We start from the raw sequence: 22,983 nt of genomic DNA on the forward strand, positions 1-22,983 counted from the left end.
AGTATATAACCAGAAATAGAGACGAAATAAGGGCCATATATTCCAGGAACACATTAGCGATACAGCTCTTATAAATATCAACTCCCGTTTGTACTAAAATATAGACAGGCCAACTATTGACCTGTGTGTACGTCTCCGTATATTCCAAAAGATATTGTGAATTTATTGTAATAATGATAATATCTCTAACAATGCCGTGCTTTTCTTTTCGGTGGTGTGGGAAAAACAACAAAACATCTAGTTACAAAACAAACGGTATCACATTTCATCGGTAATGAAATATTAAATATGTAATTTTGCAATTTTCGTCCATTATAGTAAAGTTCAAGTTAACTGGTCGTTTGAAGTGAAACAGTTGACGACACCCATTGACGACACCCGTCAATTGTTTCCAACTCGGGCTAGCCAATCGGGCGGAGTTGTCACAGTAATGTTAAGGCAGAATAGTTTTCAAACAAATTAAATGACATTTTGTCTCTATTTCTGGTTATCGTCTGTCAATGACAAAATCTAAGAATTATATACACAACATATAATAGTACAATCTCATATCCCTTAAAAACCTTTACCTATTTTATTAAAATAAATAATCCGAAAGAGTCAAAGCTATTGATATAAAAACAAAAAAATGTAAAATATTATATATTCCTATCGTAGTATATTATATTCCGTCATAGCCCATAATGGTTAAGAACACACAAAAAATTAACAAATACACATAATACAATACAGTTCCGAGCAGTTATATACAAAGTAAAGCTATTATTTTGCAAACCTGTTGTGTCACTACCACGTGAACTGCGAAGTAAGGTGCGTCATTAAGCAAGTTTAGCGATGCATTATGCGAGATTTAGGTATACTGATTGAGACTACATTCAAGGTTCATTTAGTAAAGGAACCAGTAATTTTCACGTAACAGGCGCTAAAATGCGTATACTTAATGGATTAACTGGCAATTAATTGCCAACACTAATCACCTAACACAACGCGTTAACGTCTTCACAATTTGTAGTCTATAATGTATCCCTACATTATATAATGAATTTGTGTCCTCAATATCTATCTTCATGACCCCTAATTCCGTAAGTAAGCTACATGTCATTAGAGGGTTATAGTATAATAGTTTCATAGTAAGTTTAATCTCATTTTATGTTAGATAGACAATATTTATTTCATAGATTTTTCACAAACAAACATACAAAATTGGTAAAGTGTGCTGGTTCGTGCCGAAACTCAATTAGGAGAGCGTCAGTCGAAGGAATTTGTCATTTTTTTTACATTTTATAATCATAGTATCAGGAGTCTCCTTTTAAGCATAGCAATGCCTGTGATAGACTTCGCTCTTCCATAACCATAGCTTTCTAATGTATAAACTTATTTTATTAAAAATATTTAAACATTTCAAAACTTAAATTAATTTGAATATTATTTTTTAACTAAACTAAAATAACTTTTTATATTTATGGTGTTTAATATTTATTATCTATGAAGAGAATACAGTACCAAACCACGTAGTGTATTTTGAGTTGTATGTGTAGCATTAATATTTAATGTGTGAATTTATAGTGAGTGAGCTATATGTGGGTGAATGTGTATGAGTGTATATTTGGGAATAATACTTTATGGATCTCAGAAGCGAGTCATAGTTAAGTAATTTCAACCACTTATATAATATGTTTTTGCATTTATAATAGGTTTTTTTAATATACGTAATTCTTTATTAATTTTATTATATACATTGGCTGAGCGTCTATCATTGTCTATGATCTTTGTATTTTTTTTGCAGCAGTAGTGCTCCTTGTGAAAGAGTTCGTCCAGGGAAGTACTGCTACCTTACTTATTTCTGCCGCCAAGCAGTAATGTCAGCATTACTGTGTTCCGGGTTTGAAAGGTAAGGGTGCTGGTGAAATTACAGGCACGCAGTGGCAGTGCCCCTCAGATCTTTGCGATTTAAAGCTCTGAGTGGCATTGCAACTGTTACGGACAGGCGTGTAGCTAACCATCAGGCGCAGGACTTGTTCGTTCCGTCACTGGATATTATAAAAAAAGTTATAATAAACTTGTGGAGTAATTTCATAAAAAAATAATTGAATATCGTAGTAGTAAAACATCGTGATATTAAATGAACTTAATATTACAATATTTAATTCGTATTGTCAATGTCAAAAAGAATACTTAGGATATTAGGACAAATGAATAATAGTCACTATTATAAATAATAATAATGAATATAAAGAGTAGTACTTAAAAATACGATAATTTGTAATGAAAAAGAAAATACATATACATAATTACGATTTCTTTGAAAGAAAACCATTAAGCTGAAGAATTAATTATCACAGGCGTGTAGATTACCATCAGGCGCACGACTTCTTCGTTCCGTCACTTGATATTATAAAAAAAATTATCAAACAAAATTAATTTCAGGCGGGTATAAACTTTGACGTTTATAACATATAAGTATGTATGAGTAAGTGTCGGTGAAAACTAAATTATTTAATTGTAGAGAACCATGTTCCGTAGTGCGGTGTATATGTATCATTAGGTTAGGTTACACAGGTGTACGTACAACTCAACGACGACGAGTTAGTTTATGGAGAAACCCTTTCAACACGTATAGAAACTTTGTGTTCACGGGAATGATCTAAAGCGGCGCACAAAGTTTAAAATGTCATTTGTAGCCGAACCCGGCGTTACAGTAGGCGAGGACATCGCCGCAAACTTCTGCTCTATAAAAACTAATGGACTCTCGTTTACTGGGACACTCCATTGCTTAACTACCATAAAATTCCGGTTCTTTGTTTAAAATAATCAGATGAATTTCTGCATACTGTGTTGGGATACTTTTGTCATTTATTTCTCTTGTTTATTTATGTTAATAACGATTGCTTATGTTTTCTTGATTATTACGCATTATTAATGAAATTATATAAAGCCACGTTTTTTTAAAGAAAACTAAATTTTCTTCAAGTGTCAGTCAGCCGTGAAAAACAAATCTATTTTTTTATGATAACAAGTAACGGGACGGGCAAATCGAGCACCTGGTGGTAAGCGATACGCCTGTCAATGATATTTGCAGTGCCACTCAAAGCTTTAAATGGTACTGCCACTGCGCTCATCACCCTGAAACATTAGTTGCCAAGTCCCATGTGCCTGTAATTTCACCAGTACCATTACCCTTCGAAACCGGAACACAGCAATACTCACCTTACTGCGATAGACATAGGTAAGGGGGCAGAAATTCCCTGAACAAACTACTTCAAAGGAGCTCTACAGCTGAAAAAATGTACGCGATTTCAACGGAAAAAATAGTTCAGTTTCTGGTACTATTGAAAATCAAATGACAATCAATCAGATACTCGTAAGTAGAAGTTATGTGAAAACAGTCGATACTGTTCTCTTTTGTACGACTGTATGAATAAATTTGTGTCCCTATTTATAGAGAATAGCGATGTTAGGGAGGAAGGAAGTGTGTCACGGTGGCACACGTAAGCGAAAGGCGGTGTTTGTGAAATATACGTTAAAAGCAGGTGGCGCATGTGGAGTCTGGGGACACGTTGAGCCAAAACTTTCTGGAGACTGTGTTTGAAACAAATATTTTTTCAAAACTATATACATATATTTTATATACTATTTCTTATCCCGGGATAGGCAGAAACTACGGCCTTCCTCTTTCTTTCGCTTCCTCCATTTCTATCAACTACTTAATAACCTCGTCGAAGAGCGAAACGTGTACTTTCATTTACTTTTATTTCCCGATTCGATCGTGTGGTCCTACCAGTGACAGCAGCACGAGGTTAAGAGTTTATGAATATGAATGAAGCTGTATCGTTCTACATGTAGGCTGATGGTAAATGTTAATCTTAGACCTATATCCGCGTTGAAACGCGGCAATAATTCCGTATTTACACACAAAGATATGAGTTCATGTACCCATGTTTTCTTTAGCAAGGAAGCAACGTACACAAGGCCATACCGCGCTCTAAGCAGAAATGATACGACCGTTTGCGACAACAAAGACTCGCTTTGACTTTTTTCAGATTTTTTTGACCGATTTGGTTCCATTTGACTTTATTTTCAGATTTTTTTACCGATTTGCATCAAGTGAGGAAGTGATAGCTGAAACAAAGGTTTCTTTTTCAGTTTGACAAAACACGTTTTTTTGAAGGGTTGAAGAAGTTGAAATACACTGGTCACGGTGTATAGCGTTAAAAGGAGATTACGTAGGAAAATAAACCATAATTTTAAAACAAATGTTTGTTTTTGATTTTCAAACAAACCGACGTTTCGGGCCCTTTACAGGTCCCATTCTCACGGTTGACTGAGGTGGTACAGTCATCAACCAGTTATGTCTAATATTAATGCAAACCACCCTATTTTTTCACTATAGTTACAAAAGTTATTAATTAAATAGTTTATTTTTTCCAATTTACGCTACAATACGTTTTAATTACAAATTATTTTATTAAATGAATTTTATTAAGTTAAATTTATTATTAATTAATAATCGAAATTAGAATAAATTAAAACATATTAATTAGTACTGCAGTCTTATATGTGTTTGGGATTTTTCATCCGAGGAAATGCTGGGTCCCAAACTGGTGGTACGGAGAAACCAGCTTCGATGTTGAAATTAGGATGTTTTTTAATTTCAATGGCCTCTCGCAGCATTCTGGGTAGATAACAGACTTCTTTTAGGACCTGGGGTTTGTCGAACTTCATTGAATGTGTAGGTTTATCCATGAAATGCTCGCTGACTGCAGACTTGTTTACGCGACGGTGTTTGACATCAGCTATATGTTCTTTGACGCGGGTACAAATACTTCGCTTCGTTTGTCCAATATAAGAGATACCTCACTCAGAGTCAAGCTTGCTTTTTTGTTTTTGTTTTCAAATTCACGGCCTTATCAAACCGCCCACGTATATATATATTTGTATTGTATATATATTTGTATGTATATTATATATGTGTAGTATATAGATGTAAGTGGCAGTACCATAAAGCAAATACTATCAAAATGTCCTGAGTGAGCGCCAGGATTGCTCTCCGGCTGGCACGGAGCCAACCGCCCTCATCGACTTTTATACCACCCACTAAGTAAAATTCTTTTATGATAATTTCTATTGCTATTGTTATAGGAATGAGATGTATTAATTTATTAGGGACAAAATATCACGATCAAATTTTATGTGCGTAATATTACTAGGATTAGGGTGCTGTGGCATGTGGCATTACTAGCAGTAGAGCTCCTTGTGAGAGAATTCGTCCAGGGAAGTGCTTGGCAGCACTCACCTTACCTATTCCTGCCGCCAAGCAGTAAAATGAGCATTTTGTTTTAAAAGTAAGGGTGCTGATAAAATTATAGGTACATGGAACTTGTCAACTAGTGTCTCTGGGTGACGGGCGCAGTGGCAGTGTCTCTAAAATCTTTGAGTTTTAAAGCTCTAAGTGGCACTGCAACTGCTTTGGACAGGCGTGTCGCTTACCACCTGGCGCACGACTTTTTCGTCTCGTTACGTGGTATGATAAAAGAATAACTTTAAGTTATTTTGACGTTTTGTACAGGGGCGTAGGTTGAAATTCGCACAAATTGGTCTCCAGTGTTTCCTAAGTGTTTAGTCGGGGGCGAGAAGCGTAGGCATATTGATATTTCTAGAGCCCTCGAGAAGTGCCCGAGAGATCGCGCCGCCATCACTTGGCCACTTGGAGACTCCTTAAAGACACTACAAGTGCCAGATTGTCATCCCGCTTTGTCAGTACCCAACCAACTTCAACGAGAATTGAACGAGAACCCTCCAAATTCATAACTCATTTTTTTACTAGCATAGGTTGTGTTGAGGTTGAAAAGTAACAAAATAACCAAAGTCTCGAATTAAACTGACGATGATGTTGCCGTTTGCTAACAAGTGGATGACTACAATCTATAGGAGAAACTTATCAATTATATATAAGAAAAGCTTTGCTTGTGTAGTGAAAAATAACTTATAATGATGTTTGGAGATTATGTCTTTTAGTTGGTGAATAAGTGAGAAAGTGAAACTTCGTTTTTGTGGAAATTGTTATCTAAAACATATCTTTAAAGTTAGATAACGAGTTAGGCTGCAAGCAACATTATTGTTATCGTATACAAATACAGTAAACCAAACAGTGGCACCGAGGAGTTAATATTTGCAGCGGCGGCGGCGGCGGAAAGTTTACAGACGCCGCTTAGAATGGCAATACGACTGGTATGGCTCTGTACACCAAATTAGAAGCTGTTTGGCCAGCAGTGACAAATCAAATGCTTTTGAGTACAATCGTGTGATTGACACAGGGCACGCCCTCGAGATTCTTTCATTTTACTATTGTTGTGGTTATGATTGTGTCGTCTTCTTTTCCAGAAAAATAAAATAGTACATTTGTAAGAAAAATTGGAAGAGACATTCATTATTATTATGATAATAATAATTAATAATAATAATATTACGCGTCATAATATATACTAATAGACATATTTAGAGGAACGCTAAAAAAGGTTGAATTCTGATAACAATGTTCATATGAACCACAGTAATTGTATCGTACATCGTAAAAGTGAATTATTTTCTTGTAATTAAATTGTGTGACTTACTCCAGTTTTATAAGATCAGAGTATTTTCTTTCACTTTCACTGGCATATTTTTTTAGAAAAAATTATTAAAATAAAGAAAAGAGAACAACAAGCGTTACAATGTTGTCAGTGACGTCAACCGACCGGATGCAGCTGGAGGCAGCCCGATACAGATCTGGGAAAATACACCCACCAACCTACTATAGCCTCTGTTGGTGCGGTATTGCGAACTTGAAAACTTAACATCTCTGGCTTTTACTTTCATAAAGCAGCTTTTAGAAGACATTATTTCTAAAAAATAATCTTAGTATCAGAATCATCAAAATCGATTCACAAATACTGGACTTGTTGCGTAACATACATACCAAAAAAACATACAGACGAATTGAGAACCTCCTCCTTTTTTGAAGTCGGTTAAAATGTGCTGAATATCGTTTATTAATTAAATATATGGGGGTCTAGAGGTTTGCGAGAGTTTAAAGCGATGTTTCTAGCCGCATAATATAAAAATAACTTTTACTATGGAGAGAATAAAATTAACTTAACACTATAATATATTTGGAACGAGTGGTCGTAAATACTTAGCATCATATTATAAATTTCAAGACAATCTGATTACTTTAATAATCTCAGTATAGAGCACTAAAAAAACCGACCTCAAAAGTACGTGGAATTACATCAAAATGACAAGTTTTTGTGCCCGGATTCATCCCTTAGTTCGCCACTATACGGAACTTGACACAGGAGATAATAAAAATCGGCTCTCACCACCCAAAGTATATTGAGAAAACACGTATAGTATACGATATACATTAGAAGAATGTTATGCTATACGTGTACTACGTATACTATACGTGTCCTATTTAGTTCAGTGGATATAAAAAAAAACTTGGCATATGTAAAGTACCTATTGAACACAGCAGTTTTCTTGTAAAATTTCGGGGTAAGTTTGTGTTTTTTTCTATCATGATCTTTTTTAGGAATTGTGTTTTCATACTGTATATATCCTCAATTTTATGTTGTGATTGTTTCAACACTTTCATGGTTATGCGGAATCAACCAACGCCATTTGACGTTGAATCGACTCTTAACAATAAAATTGGAACTAAATAAGATATAAAAAAAACCTCTTACGGGGGTTAAAAATCTCGTTTTCCTGATTCCATATATGTTAATAACTCAATTTCAGTAAAAAGTTCGATTACGTTATTTTTGATAAGGAGGGCAGAGTGAAAATCATTGAGTATTATTGCTCCTTGATTTTTCATAGGCCATCGTAATATTACATACCAATACCAAACAATACAAAAAATTTTAACGACTCCATCGATTCTTGTGACAGAGTGAAGGCGAGTACCGGATCCATAATAAAACAAAGCGCCGATAGTATTGTTTTGTACCTCACTCACTTTGCTTTTGTTTTATTGAGAACGCCCATTTTTCCAATCTTCTCTCCAGAAAACATGCTTTTGCATTTTACGTTTCAACCGTATTTTGTAGAACACACTTTCATGGTACTAAATATAATTTTCGACCTCGGCACCGTGTAGATTTAATGAATAAATTTATTTCATGTGTTATAAAAGCGAATAGCAGATCATACAGAAAAAGAATTACGCTCTTTTTACCGTGAAAGCCCTTGGTGTGTATTTTACAAAATCTTCAGTGTGTCTTGTACATAAGGTGGCTTATTGGGTTTCGAAGCAATATTGTTGTAATAGACGATTTGCGCTGCGGGCAAGGGATTTGGCAGGATATTGATATTTTTGTTCCAAGCCTATAGATTTCTAGGTACCTTATAAACAGTATGGACTTATGGTAAAATTACAAGCAGACTTGTCAACTTATGTCCTAGGGTGACGAACGCAGTACCAGTACTACTCAGCTTTCTGTGATTTAGAGGAAAAATTCCTAATCTCCGATTTGATTTTAGAGGGGTATATCCACTTTAAAGTTAAAAACAAAATATTGTATGAGTAACTACTAATCACTAATCAGAAACATAAAACAATAAAGTTTCCTCGATAAATAAAAATCACGAAACGACCTCTAATTTTCACGTTTTTTCGATTCATCCTCGAAATGCTACAGGTTATTAGGACAAAAATTAGATAATTAATTATATTTATGCATGATCGAGAACTGTCACTACGAATTTTTTTTTAATCCCTTTAGTTTTAGAGTTACTCCGCTAAAACGAATTTGGTACTTTTAATTCGCAAAATTCAACATCTCCTGTCGCATGTCACGCGCATTTCAGGCATATATTTGTTTCACAAATTTGGGCGGAGCCAGCGTCAAAACTTTTTTGGCATGCTCCCTCTTAAAGCACTGCAACTGTTATGGACAGGCATGTCGCTTGGTAAATAAAAGAAACGATTTTTCGAAAAAGAAACCAAAGTATAAGTACGCGATTTAGTTCCGAAAAAATAGTCTCATTTTCAATGTGTAAGATTTCATTTATTATTATAGTAAATTTCATTTGAAATCATTAAACGCAATTTGTTTATATTTACGACGTATATTCATGGAAAAATAACTTTAATAGCTACGTTTCTGAGATTTCAATTTAATTTGCTTGACTTAATCCCTTCCAGGAAACGTTACACGATAATAACAGGCCAAAATAATAATACGAACGTTGTTGTTATAGCTTGTTATGTACCCAAATCATATTTAGCACGATTGGTGTAATAAGGCCACATCTGCCTGCAAAATGACAACATTTCAGGATGATAATTTTTCACTATTGTATATATATTATACATATACTCGTATATTAGACAACGTTAAATACGTTGCTCTGATCCTGAAGTAAGTAACTAAAGCACTGTAATAGCATTATGGAACCCAGAAACAACGACGGTACCACAAACACCCAGACTAGCGACAAAATAGAACAGTTATATTTTTTATATGGACCCGCCGGGGGATCTCAGAGACGGCGACACCATGAAAACCTGTGTGCAAGACTCTCGACCACAGAGGTCGTCATGTTGTTTACATATTACCATGTAACTGGTTTCATTTTATTGAAATTTCACCACCATGATATCCAATAATTTTTTGGGAATTTACTCATTAATCTTTGATTGACCAAAAATATATTTTATGCAATTTTCAAATTGGCATACTAAACGATTGACGTTTTCCACAAACCTTAGTTGAAAATTTGAATTTGTAAAACCGGAGAACATTTTTGATAATGACGATATTTGCAGTATGATATATAATTATTTGCATTGTAGACATTGTATTTTAATAATCATAATACAGTTCACACATGTACAGATTTATTTGGAACATCCTGACATTCAAGAGTTTTTATTGAATGTCAGGATGTTCCACCAGCATGATATTCAATTGTTTTTTGTGAAATCACTCCTCTAATTTGTTATAATTATTAATAAAAAGATGGAATATTTAGAAAAAATTCTTTCTATCCGGCTGGATTCGAACCATCGTCTTCTAGCAAACCGGGCCAGACGCTATGCCAACTACGCTCCGTCCGGTCATTTCATATGCATGCCTCCGAAATTCCGTAATTATTGACATAAAACCATAGCCAAAAGAATGCAATACTTCCTGGACTCTTACTTTTTAATTTGAATTTGAATGTGAAGCGACGTGCTCTTTAGGTCCGATATTCATCGACCCAACAGATTACGTAACGAAGATAATTCAAATTGATAAATTTTGGTACTTGTCTTATAATTTATAATGAAACGACATAAATTATTAATAATTATAATACATTTTTATTGTTTATTATGATGAATCGTCGGATTCTTCTCCAAATGAACGAGAATCATCTTCATTGAATCCTCATTAACATGAATTATTAATTCTTGAGTACACAAATTGTCAAACGCAACATCACGATCCCAATCAGACAACATCTTCTTTTTTGAACCCGCTCACATTCACGATTTGAACTTCTTCATAAATCAAATCGATTATTATAAGAAAATCGAATTGGAAACGCATTAGGACATTACTAATTGATTAGAAATTGAGCTGTCATGAGTTAAACAAATGGTTGGACGGAGTTATAAGCCACGGAACGAACCAGCGGACCTTACGAATTTTTCTGCGTGCTTGTTGGAGAACTTTGTTATTGGTTTTTTAACGACTTTTTTGCCGTAGCGCCATCGGCGAGAAATGTATTTCTTCACTGAAACGGTTTCATGTTGATCATATGAAGTGATAAACAGTGTGATATAATGAATATCATGTGATAAACACTTTTGGAGTGTGATCACAAGTACATATATTATACTAATGTTCACTTGCACTAAACTTAGGTATGCCTCAGACCAATGCTTGCAATGCAAAAGTCACTCTTAAGTGTGTCTAATTAAAAGCCTTGGTTTAGGCGACACTTCAGTTTAGTGCGAGAGGACGTATGGGTACGATTTTAAAATCTTTAGGTAGGACTTTGCAGTATTTTGTAGCAGTAAAGCTCGTGTGAAAGAGTTAGTCAAGGGAAGTACTGCCACCTTACCTGTTTCTGCCGCCAAGCAGTAATGGGAGCATTACTGCGTTCTGGTTTGAAGGGTAAGTTGTGCTGGTGAAATCACAGGCACATGGGTCTTGTCAACTTATGTCTCAGGGTGAAGGGCGCAATGGCAGTACCCCTCAGATCTTTGCGACTTAAAGCTCTGAGTGGCACTGCGACTGCTATGGACAGGCGTGTAGTTTACCATCAGGAGCATGAATTGTCCGTTCCGTCACTTGATATTATAAAAAAATGTATTGAACTTTTAGAATATAGCATACGAAATTGTCAAAGGATTTTTGTCGAATATGCACTACATACGGCTTGTTCCATTGCACTACGGATAAATAACATCCTATCTGCGGTAAAGGATTTTCTTAAGCCGTTCGGTATTGACAAGAAGCTTGGAGAAGAGCTGGGGACTCAGAGAGGACAGACGTGAATCCGGAAAGCTTTTAGTTCCAACTTAGCGTTGCAATATTCTAAAGAAACGCCAAACCGATATACTGCTTATTCTGCAATATTTATTTTGTTTAGGTTGCACATTAAATTCCGCAGACTGAACATGGGTTTTTGCTGCATCAAAATATGTAAAATAATATATATATTATAATTATAACTATAAATAGTTCCATAATACCTTTTTTATAAAAGAAAACCGACCTCAAATGTTTGTGGAATTACATCTATTTGCCAGGTTTTATTGTAATCGGTTAGCGGAAAGTTGAAATCCAATGAAGCGGATTCATCCCCAAGTTTGCCACGCCTAGAGGAGGAATATTTTTTCAAGTTTGAATAGGACCACTAATAGGCAATCCAACAAAAAAGAATCATTAGAATCGGTACACAATTGTTGGAATAATCGCGTAAGATACACGCAAAAAAAAATCCAGTCTGATTGAGAACCCCATCCTTTTTTTTGAAGTCGTTAATAAACTATATAAATGGGAAAATGTATCCGTATTTGCATATCACTGAACATAAATATATAAATAAAAATCGGTTTTAGAATAATAAATTGTTCAGTTAGAGGAATAAGATTTTTTTTAAATTTAGACTCGAGAACAAACTGTACAAGAACCGTCCTATCCACGCCATTTGACCACACTGGAGCTATACACTCACCTTTATGAATAAATATAATAGTAATTAGTCTGGAGTTCTCTTAAAACGTAAAAAATAAACATAAATAAAATTGTAACTACGTAATACTTTCTTATAAAAACATCATAATGTTGATACTAAGCCAACAAAACATTGTTGTACTCTCTCTACTATAACAACGTCAATGGAAGAAAGCACATTTCTTTTTCAGGTATTGTCCAATAACAAAAGACTAACGTAATAGTAAACGTCGGAGTCATTCAACAAATTGACTATAATGAGAGAAAGTGTCCAATTGCCTGCACAACATAACAATTGGATTAATAATAAAGTTACAAAATAACAGCATTTATAGTTTGGAGTTTTCTAAATACGTAACTAGTTTAGTATATATACGAGTGAGAGCAATTCTCAGAAACAAAGGGAATAAAAAACAATAAATGACTAAGCTGATTGTAGAGGTGTCAAAAGTCAATCACTTTTTGTAACCACAACAAGTGTTACGTGAGTATACTACGTCTTACTTTTATCGTCGAGTAACGTATTTTATTTGGATGATTGTCTATTTTAAGATTTAAAGTTTAAGTACTTACATAAAATGAAGCGTATTTTTTCAAGAGCCGGGAGTATTTCATTTTCAACAACAATAAGTGACTATTGTTTTTTTTAATGTACCAACAAGTCTTGAGTCTGGAGGTAAGCGACATGCCTATAACTGTCCGTAGAATTTGCAGCGCCACTCAGAGCTTTAAATAAACTTTGATGTTTGTTTGCGATTTGTATGTGTGATCGACCACGTAAAGCTGCCATAGCCGGGTCAGGCTAAAATCAGGGTTGAAATCATTGTAAACTGATTACAACATTTTCTTGAGCTAGTGTCCGTCACACACTTACTTTATTCTTCTTCTATTTCGATTTAATTATTTTTATTTTTATTAATTTTTTTTTAATTATAATTATTACTTTAAATTATTTCTGTAAATTGTATAAAAAAAATATTTTTATCTCATTTTTGTAATTTTTTTTCTTATGTGTGTGAAAATAAATGGTTTTAATCGCAAAGAGCTGAGGGGCACTGCAATAGTGCTTATCAACCTGAGACTTAAGCTGACGAGTCCCATATGCCTGTAATTTCACCAGCAGTAAGGCCCAAATTACCGCTTGGCGGTAGAAATAGGTAAGGTGGCAGCATTTCCTCCAATGAACTCTTTCACAAAGACTTCTATTGCTACTAAAACGTTTCTGCTACTAAGACTTTTGTCGAGGATTATATGTGTGGGAATATACACATAGTTATGTCTATGTGTCGTCCTGTAGTTATATCTGTGGGACCTTGCACTGTACAGTGAAGTGAACGCAATGTAATGGTTCATTGTTTTCACGGTAAGTGCTCGGAGATTACTCAAATTGTTACTTGTGTGTTTCAAGTGAAAGGATTGCACTAGATAACGGGTTCGCTTGTTTTGTTCAATAACAATGTGCAAAGCCTTGCGCTGTGAGCGGATAGCGCTTTGAAGCGCTATAAAGTAATACGTAGCGTAGCTCCTGCGCTGTACAATGCCGTAGTCTCGTTACGTACTTGTCATATTTCTGTGGTTTGGTATAAGAAGTGCGTAAGTAATATTATGAACTTAGGTACTTCTTGTACCTAACTTGTAATATTGGTATAATAAAGTCACATGTGATATAACCATATCTCACAATACTACATATCAATGCTTTACTTTCTTAAACTCGTATCTTATAAAGAGTGAATATTCAAGGAATGGCAAAACTTTCCATTTATTTCGAATTTCTTATTAAGGGTGCTAATTTGGATGCATTACTTTAAGAATAGATAAAAGCCAGTGTGTGACATCAGCCTGAAAAATTTGTCTATACAATCCAGTTTCTGCATTTCACTAAGTTTGTGCTTTAAAATACGAGTTTGAGAAAGTAGTTTTTATTTTATTTTATTTTTTATACATGACAGGCAGATGACTCCATTCCACCTAATGTAAAATGGAAAGTGGAATCCAAACGTGAAGGAAGCTAATACAGTGTTAATATAATCACCACCTTAGTCACCTTCACCCAGTATGCCTACAAGATGCCTCTTCACGCCCCATTTGAATGACCGCATATAGTAATTCGGAAGGCAGAGGACATTATATTTATAATTGTGTATTTTGTGTTATTACAATTAATATATTTTGTAAATTGCAACGTAGCAGTAGAGCCCCTTACAAATGATTACGTCCAGGGAAGAAATAGTACGGTACAGCTCCTTGTGAAAGAGCCTTACCTATTTCTGCTGTCAAGCGGTAATGCTCATATTACCGCTGAGCATTATTGCGTTCCGGTTTTGAAGGGTAAGGGTGCTGGTGACATTACAGGCACATTTGTTTTGTCAACACTTATGTTTCAAGGTGACGGGCGCAGTGGCAGTGCCCCTCAGATCTTTACTATTTAAAGCTCTGATTGGTACGGCAACTGTTATGCGTAGACGTGTCGTTACCAACAGGCGCACGACTTGTTTGTCCCATCTCTTGGTATCATGAAAAAAATACATCAAAAGTATTTTATCACATGATATTCATTATATCACACTGTTACAATATAATATTAAATCAAAAATTATATTTTTCTCAGAATCGATGAAAACCGAATTACTTCTTAAAATTTATATATGGTTTAAAGTTTATAACGGACATGTAAACAATTTCCTACTTGCTAAAATATATATAAATAAACTAACTCACAAAAAGTTTGTCTCGTTTTGAGTTAAGTAGATATCTTTTTTTTTGCAATATTCTAACGACGTATTCTATTCTATTATATTCTAACTATTCGTATTGACGTGTAATAATTCAAATTTTACAATCATTCAGCAATAGGTTTTTCATGTAGATAGATTTAGTAACGATCATTCGCGTATTTTTTAAATGCACGAAATCAGCATCCGCATCAACATCCGCTGACGTGTAAAAAACCTACATCAGCAACTACCCTAATCTTGAAGTTAACATATTTTGAGTTACGACACTATTGTCATAGCAGTGCGATATAAACTATATGAATCAAACTATGTATACATACATATGTGAAATGTTATCACTCTCCTAAAAATGTGAAATATCGACTGGGAACTGGCAATCGGTACTATCAATTCTGACAACTTTATAGGATGAAGAAAAAAATTGTTTGCGTCATTTAACTGATCTGGTTTATTAAAGAAAAATGCGTAATTTTTAAATAGTTTCATTACACATGTATGTACACTACCTATTTTTATTTAATAAACCAGATGCTACATAAGTGTATTTTTCTTCGTCCTGTAAAGTTGTCGTCAAAATTGAGAAAATATTGGTTACCAGTTCACTGCAATATTTCAAATTTTTAGGAGAGTGGATGTGGATTTGGATATGGCCTTATTACATCACAGGTGCGATTTGAGTCATCAATTTTCAACACGAATACACTGAAATTAAATAGTAAATATAATGATGTGTATAAAGAATCAATTAGCGCATTACCGCAGCAATATTAGTCAATGTTTTCCAGCGTTCGTTTACTTTACACTTAACGTTTACACGTTTGGTATACTAACAAACAAGCGAGGTAGTATTAACAAAGTGTCACTACAAGGTCGTTATACAGGAGTGACGAAGATGGTCTAACGAGAATATTCAGATGAACTGCCCAAAAACATGAGACAAACACTTTTGCTGCTGAAATCACGGGCACATGAGACTTGTCAAATTATGTCTCAAGGTGACGGGCGCAGTGCCCCTCAGATCTTTGCGATTTAAACTCTGGAGTGGCACTGCAACTGTTATGGACAGCTTACCATCAGGCGCACGATTTTTTCGCTCCGTCTCTTGATACTACAAAAAAAATTGTTTTATATGCTAAGAGCGGTTACACACGGCGATTTTTAATATAATTAATACAAACGCGCGTTCCTATCGCTCTTAAAATCACTATGTGTAACGGCTCTAACTTTCGTGTGTATTAAATATTTCTATGGTGCTAAATGTCATGTATATAATGCTAGTTAAATACACTGTTGGAGTAGCCGGAAGGAATTGTTTGTTTCAATACTGGAGAACGAATTATAAGACTTGTACTAGCTGTTATGAGTTTTACATAATTTTATTATTGTCAACCAACCAAAATTTGAAATGGCATTCTAAAAATACACTTGACGTTACCGCTAGCCGCCATAATCATAAGATGCAAATACCGACATACGATACCTACCTACTTATACCTTCTCAAAATATGAAATCCTTCTTATATTACTTGGTTATTTTCATACTCCAATAAAGCCTCGAATTCAAATTTCGCTGTCACGTTTATGTTCCCTCGGGGAAATATTTCACGCGGTGCCGGCTGGAAGCGATCCTATTTTGGTTGATAGGATGTCAGTCTAGTATACACTTAAGGTGCACTCTGGCTGTGGCGCTACGAGGCTGGCTGCGACGATTCCATCGAGAATCACACCTTCGTTTCTGTATTTCTCCGCCCGATTAGTTGGCAGACTAGTCTAGGACAATGTAGTGCGTCTAGTCCAGTTGGGTAACTAGTTTAGAACTGCGATCGCGTCTAGACGGGTTTCGGATCCCTATCGGTCGCCTTGTAAAATTATGTGACGTGGGTGGCTACGTACCGCCACTCGCTGTAGGAAATCCGGTAGAATTCGATGAAGATTTCGGGCTTGTTTAATTTATTGGAAATCTGTCCAACCACATTCGCTTCTCGTAAAACTACTTGCAAAATCTTTCACTTAAATAGTTAGTGATGGAAATTTTTAGATAAGATGGCAGCTAAACTGATAAAAGTGCTTTGTTGGCGCGCTCCAACCAATAAAACTTTTGCCACAGACTTCGATTCACTGTGCTTTCGACTAAACTCGCAAAGAAGAATTATATAAGGCTCGTGAATGCAGAAAATCGTCGTCGATATAATTCAGTTAGAATATGAAAGCCAAAGGGCAGGCGGTACAGTTAAAAAACTGGTCAGTCGGGACACGTCCAGCGTGGGGACGACATCGGCGTGAGATGTGCCACGTGCCTTGCTTGCTGATCGCTGCCTTACTTAGTCTAACCCCTACTGAATGGGACGTAGCCTTCACAATTACCCCTTCAATCCTTCCCGCGTGCCAATAAATATTTGCCAATTAGAGGATTTTCATTGTAAACAGGCGTACGAATAATTCTAATGTATGATGATTCCTTTTACAAAAACCAGCGAAGTTCTTGGTAAATGTGTATAATTAACCGAAAATTTTCAAATTTCAACTTCCACTAATATTTTCGTTTTGCTACGATAAACCGCAACATCAACGAAAACTTTTCAGGTTTGCACAAATTCTCCCCGCAGTGTTGTTTGGCGAAATATTTAAAAGTTGCAAGCTCTGAAATATTAACGGTAACGAGATTTCAAGCGTATTCACTACGTAAATAATTCCATTACGTCTGTGTTAGTAAGCAATTGTAAATTATAAAATGAAGTGCATTACATAAAACAATATATTTATTACTCGTAATACACAATAAAGCTGTATTTAGAACCTTTCTTTTAAATGTACTAAATTAATATTAAATTTTAGTGCATCAAAGTATTGTAGAGGTCGTTTAAGATGACCTGTATAGAAAGAATATCAGTTGCGAGAACAATGAAATCTAGATTGCTCGGACAATGCATTTCTTACGAAACTTGTTTGTAATTTATGTGGTGTTTAGCGTATTTTCTCTCAGTGAGAGTCGTGCTAAGTGGCGAAACGCTGGCTACAATGGAACAAAAGTTGGCGGCTACCGGTGCGCCTGCGCTGCAGTATCTGCTGCGGGTCATCGCGCAACCTTTCACCCGGCCCGCGCGCTCTCTGCCGATCTAACGAGGAGAGATAGTTATGGCCACGATTGCACTTGAAGCACTAAAAGATTCGATTACGGTCATTACTGTATCTATTTAGGGCACAGCCAGATGAGGAAACTATGTCATTACTTGCTGATTGGTGGCTAACGACATAACGGTTGTTTACTCTTGTTTATGTGCATTTATGGCGGTATTTATTGGTAAGGGAAAGTCGTACTTATGTGTGTAATTTTAGAAACCAAGTCATAAACAAATTATTAATAAAATAATTGTTGAAGTTTACATTTCATAAATGACAGAGGAAAGGAACCTTTTCGCATCCTGCCTATGACAAAGCGGTTATAAAACAAATAAGATAGGAAATTAAACATGAACGCCCTCTAAATTTCATTAATCTAAAACAGCGTTGACGTAAATTGGGCGGTTAAATAAGATCGGAAACAAAGGGCGCACGTTACGGTGCGTCTATCCGTTAATTATCTGGGCGAGCAAGCCGCGACTTGTGCCATTGTCTTGCGGAACCCGCCGCTTCTGTATAAGCTACAACGAAAACCTGTGAAAATATATTAATTAAAGGAGCTTTTGTACAGTTAAGGACTTGACGGTGTGGAAGGACGGAACGTATATGTGTCCATATTAATGTTGATTCTGTGACTTGCCACGCAAAATTATTTAGCACTTGATCAAAAATATCATCCATCTTCTTACTATCTGTCGTACTTAGGGTTTGTTGTCAGGCTAGGGAAGTACTCTTGACGCTTAACGCCTGTCCATCCTGATACCTTTTCAAGCTCAAAGGGTCATGGTTCATATTATAAACACCTTTTCGATTTAGGTATCACGAGAGCTCTCTGTGCAGAGCGTACATGAAGCAGGAGGAAGTGGCATGTCTAACGCGTGGCGTGGCTTAGTAGCAGTAGAGTTCCTTGTGGAAGAGTTCGTCCAGGAAGCACTTCCAATTTACCTTTTCGTTCCGGTTTTAAAGAGCAAGGATGCTTGTGAAATTACAGGCACATGGGACTTGTCAACTTATGTCTCAGGTTATCGGACACAGTGGCAGTGCCCCTCAGATCTTTGCGAATTAAAACTCTGAGCAGCTGAGCTATGGACAGGCGTGTCGCTTACCACCAGACTCAGGATTTGTTCATCCCGACAGTATCATAAAACAAAATACTGAGTAATAACACTTTGCCGATCTTGAGCGCCGAGTAACGAGTAGGACCACCAACCACATGCCAAAAACCTCAACGTCGAGTTTCGGATACCGGCCCGTTACACCATAGCATACCATAACTATCGTCATTAGAATTAGGTAAATTTGTCAGGGCAAGGTAGTTTCGTTTAAATATATCACGTCGTGAGCTGTCAATCTTGTTGCATGTACATTCTTTTATATAAAGGTTAGTAGAGTATGTTCACTTTCGAAAGCTGAGTGTGATCGTACGTCTTACTGAATAACGATATAGATATGGCATTTAGGTAAGAGAAACGAAATGTTAAAGGTTTCACACGTAGTTACAGCGCACCACATGCTACCTTCAATCGCTTTTAGTATTAAATTTATATTATAGAATTTTGAGAAAAAATATCATATAAAATATTGTCATGTACATACATTTTGGTGTAAACGAAGGGTTTTCACAGGTATTACATGGCTGTTTTAAACATAACATCACAATATAGTGACATGTATTAATACATGCTTGTTGTGTGCAATTGTTTCTTACAATATTTTAGTGACGCTTTTATTGACGTGTAGAGAATCAAACTTTAAGTTCAGCATTAGCATAATCTCGAATTTCACATATTTTGAGTTACAACACTATTGTAATAGCAGTACATAATACTATTAAATGTGTATTCCATAGTCTAAGGTACAACCGGAGAATAACTTTTTTGACGATAACAATATTTGCTATAAAGTATAATATAATTATTTGCATTCTGGTAATTTTTTTATAATCATAAAAGAGTTGTCAAATTTACAGCCTTATTTGTAAAATATTAACAACCTCTCAGGACTATTACTAACATCATAAACAATAACTTTTGTTATATGACTTTGAATAATAATTTTGTTTTCAGATTTTACTTTCATGCAAAAAGAAAAATATTTAAATAGGTCGCTCTAAAAGATGTTAATTTTTGCATCAACCGTGCAGTCAACCGTGACCATGGGTCCTGTAAAGGGGTCAGTTTGTTTGAAAAAACAAATATACGCGATTTAAATCCGGAAAAATAGTTTAATTGCCTAAGGTTGTTAGTATTTTAAAAACAACCCTGTGCAAATGTCACCAGAACTAATTGCACGTCTACGTAAGTTTCATTTATTTCGTACTATTTTTTTGACTTTCATATGTCGTAGCAGCCTAATGGTTTGACTACCACCACTCAAGCAGAGGCCGTGGGTTCGAATCCGGATTCGCACCTCCGAGTTTTGAAATTTAATTTTAAATTTACCACTAGCTTTTCGGTGAAAGAAAGCAGTTTAGTAGCAGTAGAGCTCCTTATGAAAGAGTTCGTCCATTAAAGTACCTACTGCCACCTTGCCTATTACTGCCGCCAAGCAGTAGTGTCAGCATTACTGTGTTCCGGTTTTGAAGGGTAAGGGTGCTGGTGAAATTACAGGCACATTGGACATGTCAACTTATGTCTACGGGCGCAGTGGCAGTGCCCCTCAGATCTTTGCGATTTAAAGCTCTGAGGTCACTGCAATTGTTATGGACAGGCGTGTAGCATACAATCAGGCGCACGACTTGTTCGTCCCGGCAACTGTGGCGGACTACGGCATAAACCCTCGCCTAAGATCTGTACCCAGCAGTGGAAATGTATTGATGATGATTTTGAACTTTCATGTGAAAAAGCACCAGGATTCGTTTTAATGTTTCCGAAATAAACAACTCTCAGTAAATACGTGTAGCAAAATCGATGGTGAAATGACTATGCAAATTTTCCGCTTCTTGAACTTCTATTAACTCCGTATTGTAATAGTTTTCTTAGTCAATGTCAGACTGCCTCGTTAGCCTATAAAACATGAAAATTTCGTGGAGGTTTTACTTGATTTATCCTGTAGTTTCAAAAGTTGTTTTCATTGTGAGTTACAAATTTAACAATTAAGTAATTAGGTTGTTATAAAATAATGCAAAACTTATGAATTATAAAAGAGAGTAAATTGCAGGTTTACTTTCCATGCATATACGGGAATTCTAACTCAAGCAGTGGTAAGATGTAATATGATATTAATTTATTTTTGTGAAATTATTCCTCTTGTTATAATTATCAATACAAAGATCCAAAATAAAGAGAAATGTCTTCTATTTGACAATATTCGAACCTGAGTTTGTTTTGAGTTGTTGGTAAAGTGGTTACCATAAATTGGCAAAACAGATCGAAGGAATTTTTTCTATGGGCATGCATTTGAATGATCTTTTTTAAATTTCCAAAAAAATGTAAACAGTCATCTATTTTCATAATTGATCCTCTTTCTCTGAGACATAAAATAAATTATAACGATCGATATTTTAATCTGTTCTGAGCTACGCAAAAAAAATTTGATTTGTAAATAACTTTAATAGTTTTATTTTGGGCCTTAAAACTAAGACAAATGAGAATTAAAAATAAAATTTAAATACTTTTTTTTAAACTAAGTAAATGTTGAATATATTTTTATAATAATATTATATTAATTACAATATAATTTGACCCGAAACGCAAGCGAATTGGCTTCTGGCATTCGTTGGCCTCTGCCGCGGCACGCTAGCTTCGCTCGCTCGGCTCGTGCTGCTTTTTCATATCTAACTTAACCTAATCTACTGAATGGAGGGCGCAACCAAGCAGAACCAAGATTTATTCCGAGATCAATATCAAAATACTACTACAATATACTGGTAATAAATGTCATCAATCGTTAAATGAAAAGACCAATGATAAAAAAAGAGGATCAACTATTATTTTTGAATGCCAAATATTAATTTGCTCAAACATAATAATAGTGTTACCTTGAATGCAGTTCATTTGTAATTTATCCGTAGATCAACTAATATGGAAGAAACAATTAATATATACGTCAAACATAAAAAAAATATCGTTTATTTTAAAAGTGTACATTCACAATAGAATTATTTCTTTGAGGATCAAATAATATTATGCCTTTTCTTTGTGTTCGATCTTTGTATTAATAATGGTAAAATGTAATAAATTTCTAATTAAAAATTGATACTAGAAGTTTCAATCTTAATTCTACGAATTTTAATAAAACTACATCGTCTCCAAAAAAAAATCATTTTAGAAATTCATAATGATGCCAAGTTAAATGAACAAAATACGTTTAATACTATAGTACAATAATAAAATTCTCATTTATTCGGCCATCATAGATCCAGCAATTAGACCTTTACAAGTTGGTAAGTGGATTATAAAACAATCGACTGTCTGTTCTCTTTATACTATATTTTGTTATCATGATAGTATCGATTTCTCGATTACGTTCTATAGAGGGAATATAATAAATGTCGGCGAGCTAAATAAGGATAGTAGTATAACTGAGTTTCACTGAAAAAATGAAAAAGTGTTTACTATGACATATTTGTATTGTATATATTTGACAGCTTAAAAATTTCACGCTTTTTATGTTTACACGCTAGTCCATAGCAGGTGCAGTGCCACTCAGGGCTTTAAATCACATAGATTTGAGGGCACTGCCACAGCGCCCGTCATCGTGACACATAAGTTGACAAGTCCCATGGACACATTATGGACAGCTTATCATCAGACACACGATTTGTTCGTCCCATTACTTGATGTTAGAAAAAAAGAAGTCTATGAGCCGGATTGAAAGAATTTTTCGTTGTTTATCGAGTTCTTAGGTTTTCGCGATTGTTACACATAGGAAATGAAACTATTTTTCCGGATTTAAATCGCGTATATTTGTTT

At 35.2% G+C, this 22,983-nt stretch overlaps 2 protein-coding genes across 5 annotated transcripts in view; one reads left to right on the forward strand and one right to left on the reverse strand.

Annotated features, from left to right (window-relative positions):
- Nucleotides 1-22,983, reverse strand: part of LOC113231578 — a 216,983-nt gene that overhangs the window by 103,013 nt on the left and 90,987 nt on the right. The gene's annotated exons all lie outside the window — the stretch shown is intronic.
- LOC113231600 overlaps nucleotides 21,062-22,983 on the forward strand; it is a 12,474-nt gene continuing 10,552 nt past the window's right edge. For all 3 annotated transcript variants that reach the window (XM_026465966.1, XM_026465975.1, XM_026465985.1), the window contains exons 1-3: nucleotides 21,062-21,144; nucleotides 21,230-21,272; nucleotides 22,428-22,454. In XM_026465966.1, the coding sequence (XP_026321751.1) occupies nucleotides 21,085-21,144; nucleotides 21,230-21,272; nucleotides 22,428-22,454 (130 nt within the window). In that variant the 5' untranslated portion in view covers nucleotides 21,062-21,084. The remainder of the gene's footprint in view (nucleotides 21,145-21,229; nucleotides 21,273-22,427; nucleotides 22,455-22,983) is intronic.

This window comes from Hyposmocoma kahamanoa, unplaced genomic scaffold, assembly GCF_003589595.1.
Source record: "Hyposmocoma kahamanoa isolate Upper Pololo Valley unplaced genomic scaffold, ASM358959v1 102, whole genome shotgun sequence".
Taxonomy (NCBI): domain Eukaryota; kingdom Metazoa; phylum Arthropoda; class Insecta; order Lepidoptera; family Cosmopterigidae; genus Hyposmocoma; species Hyposmocoma kahamanoa.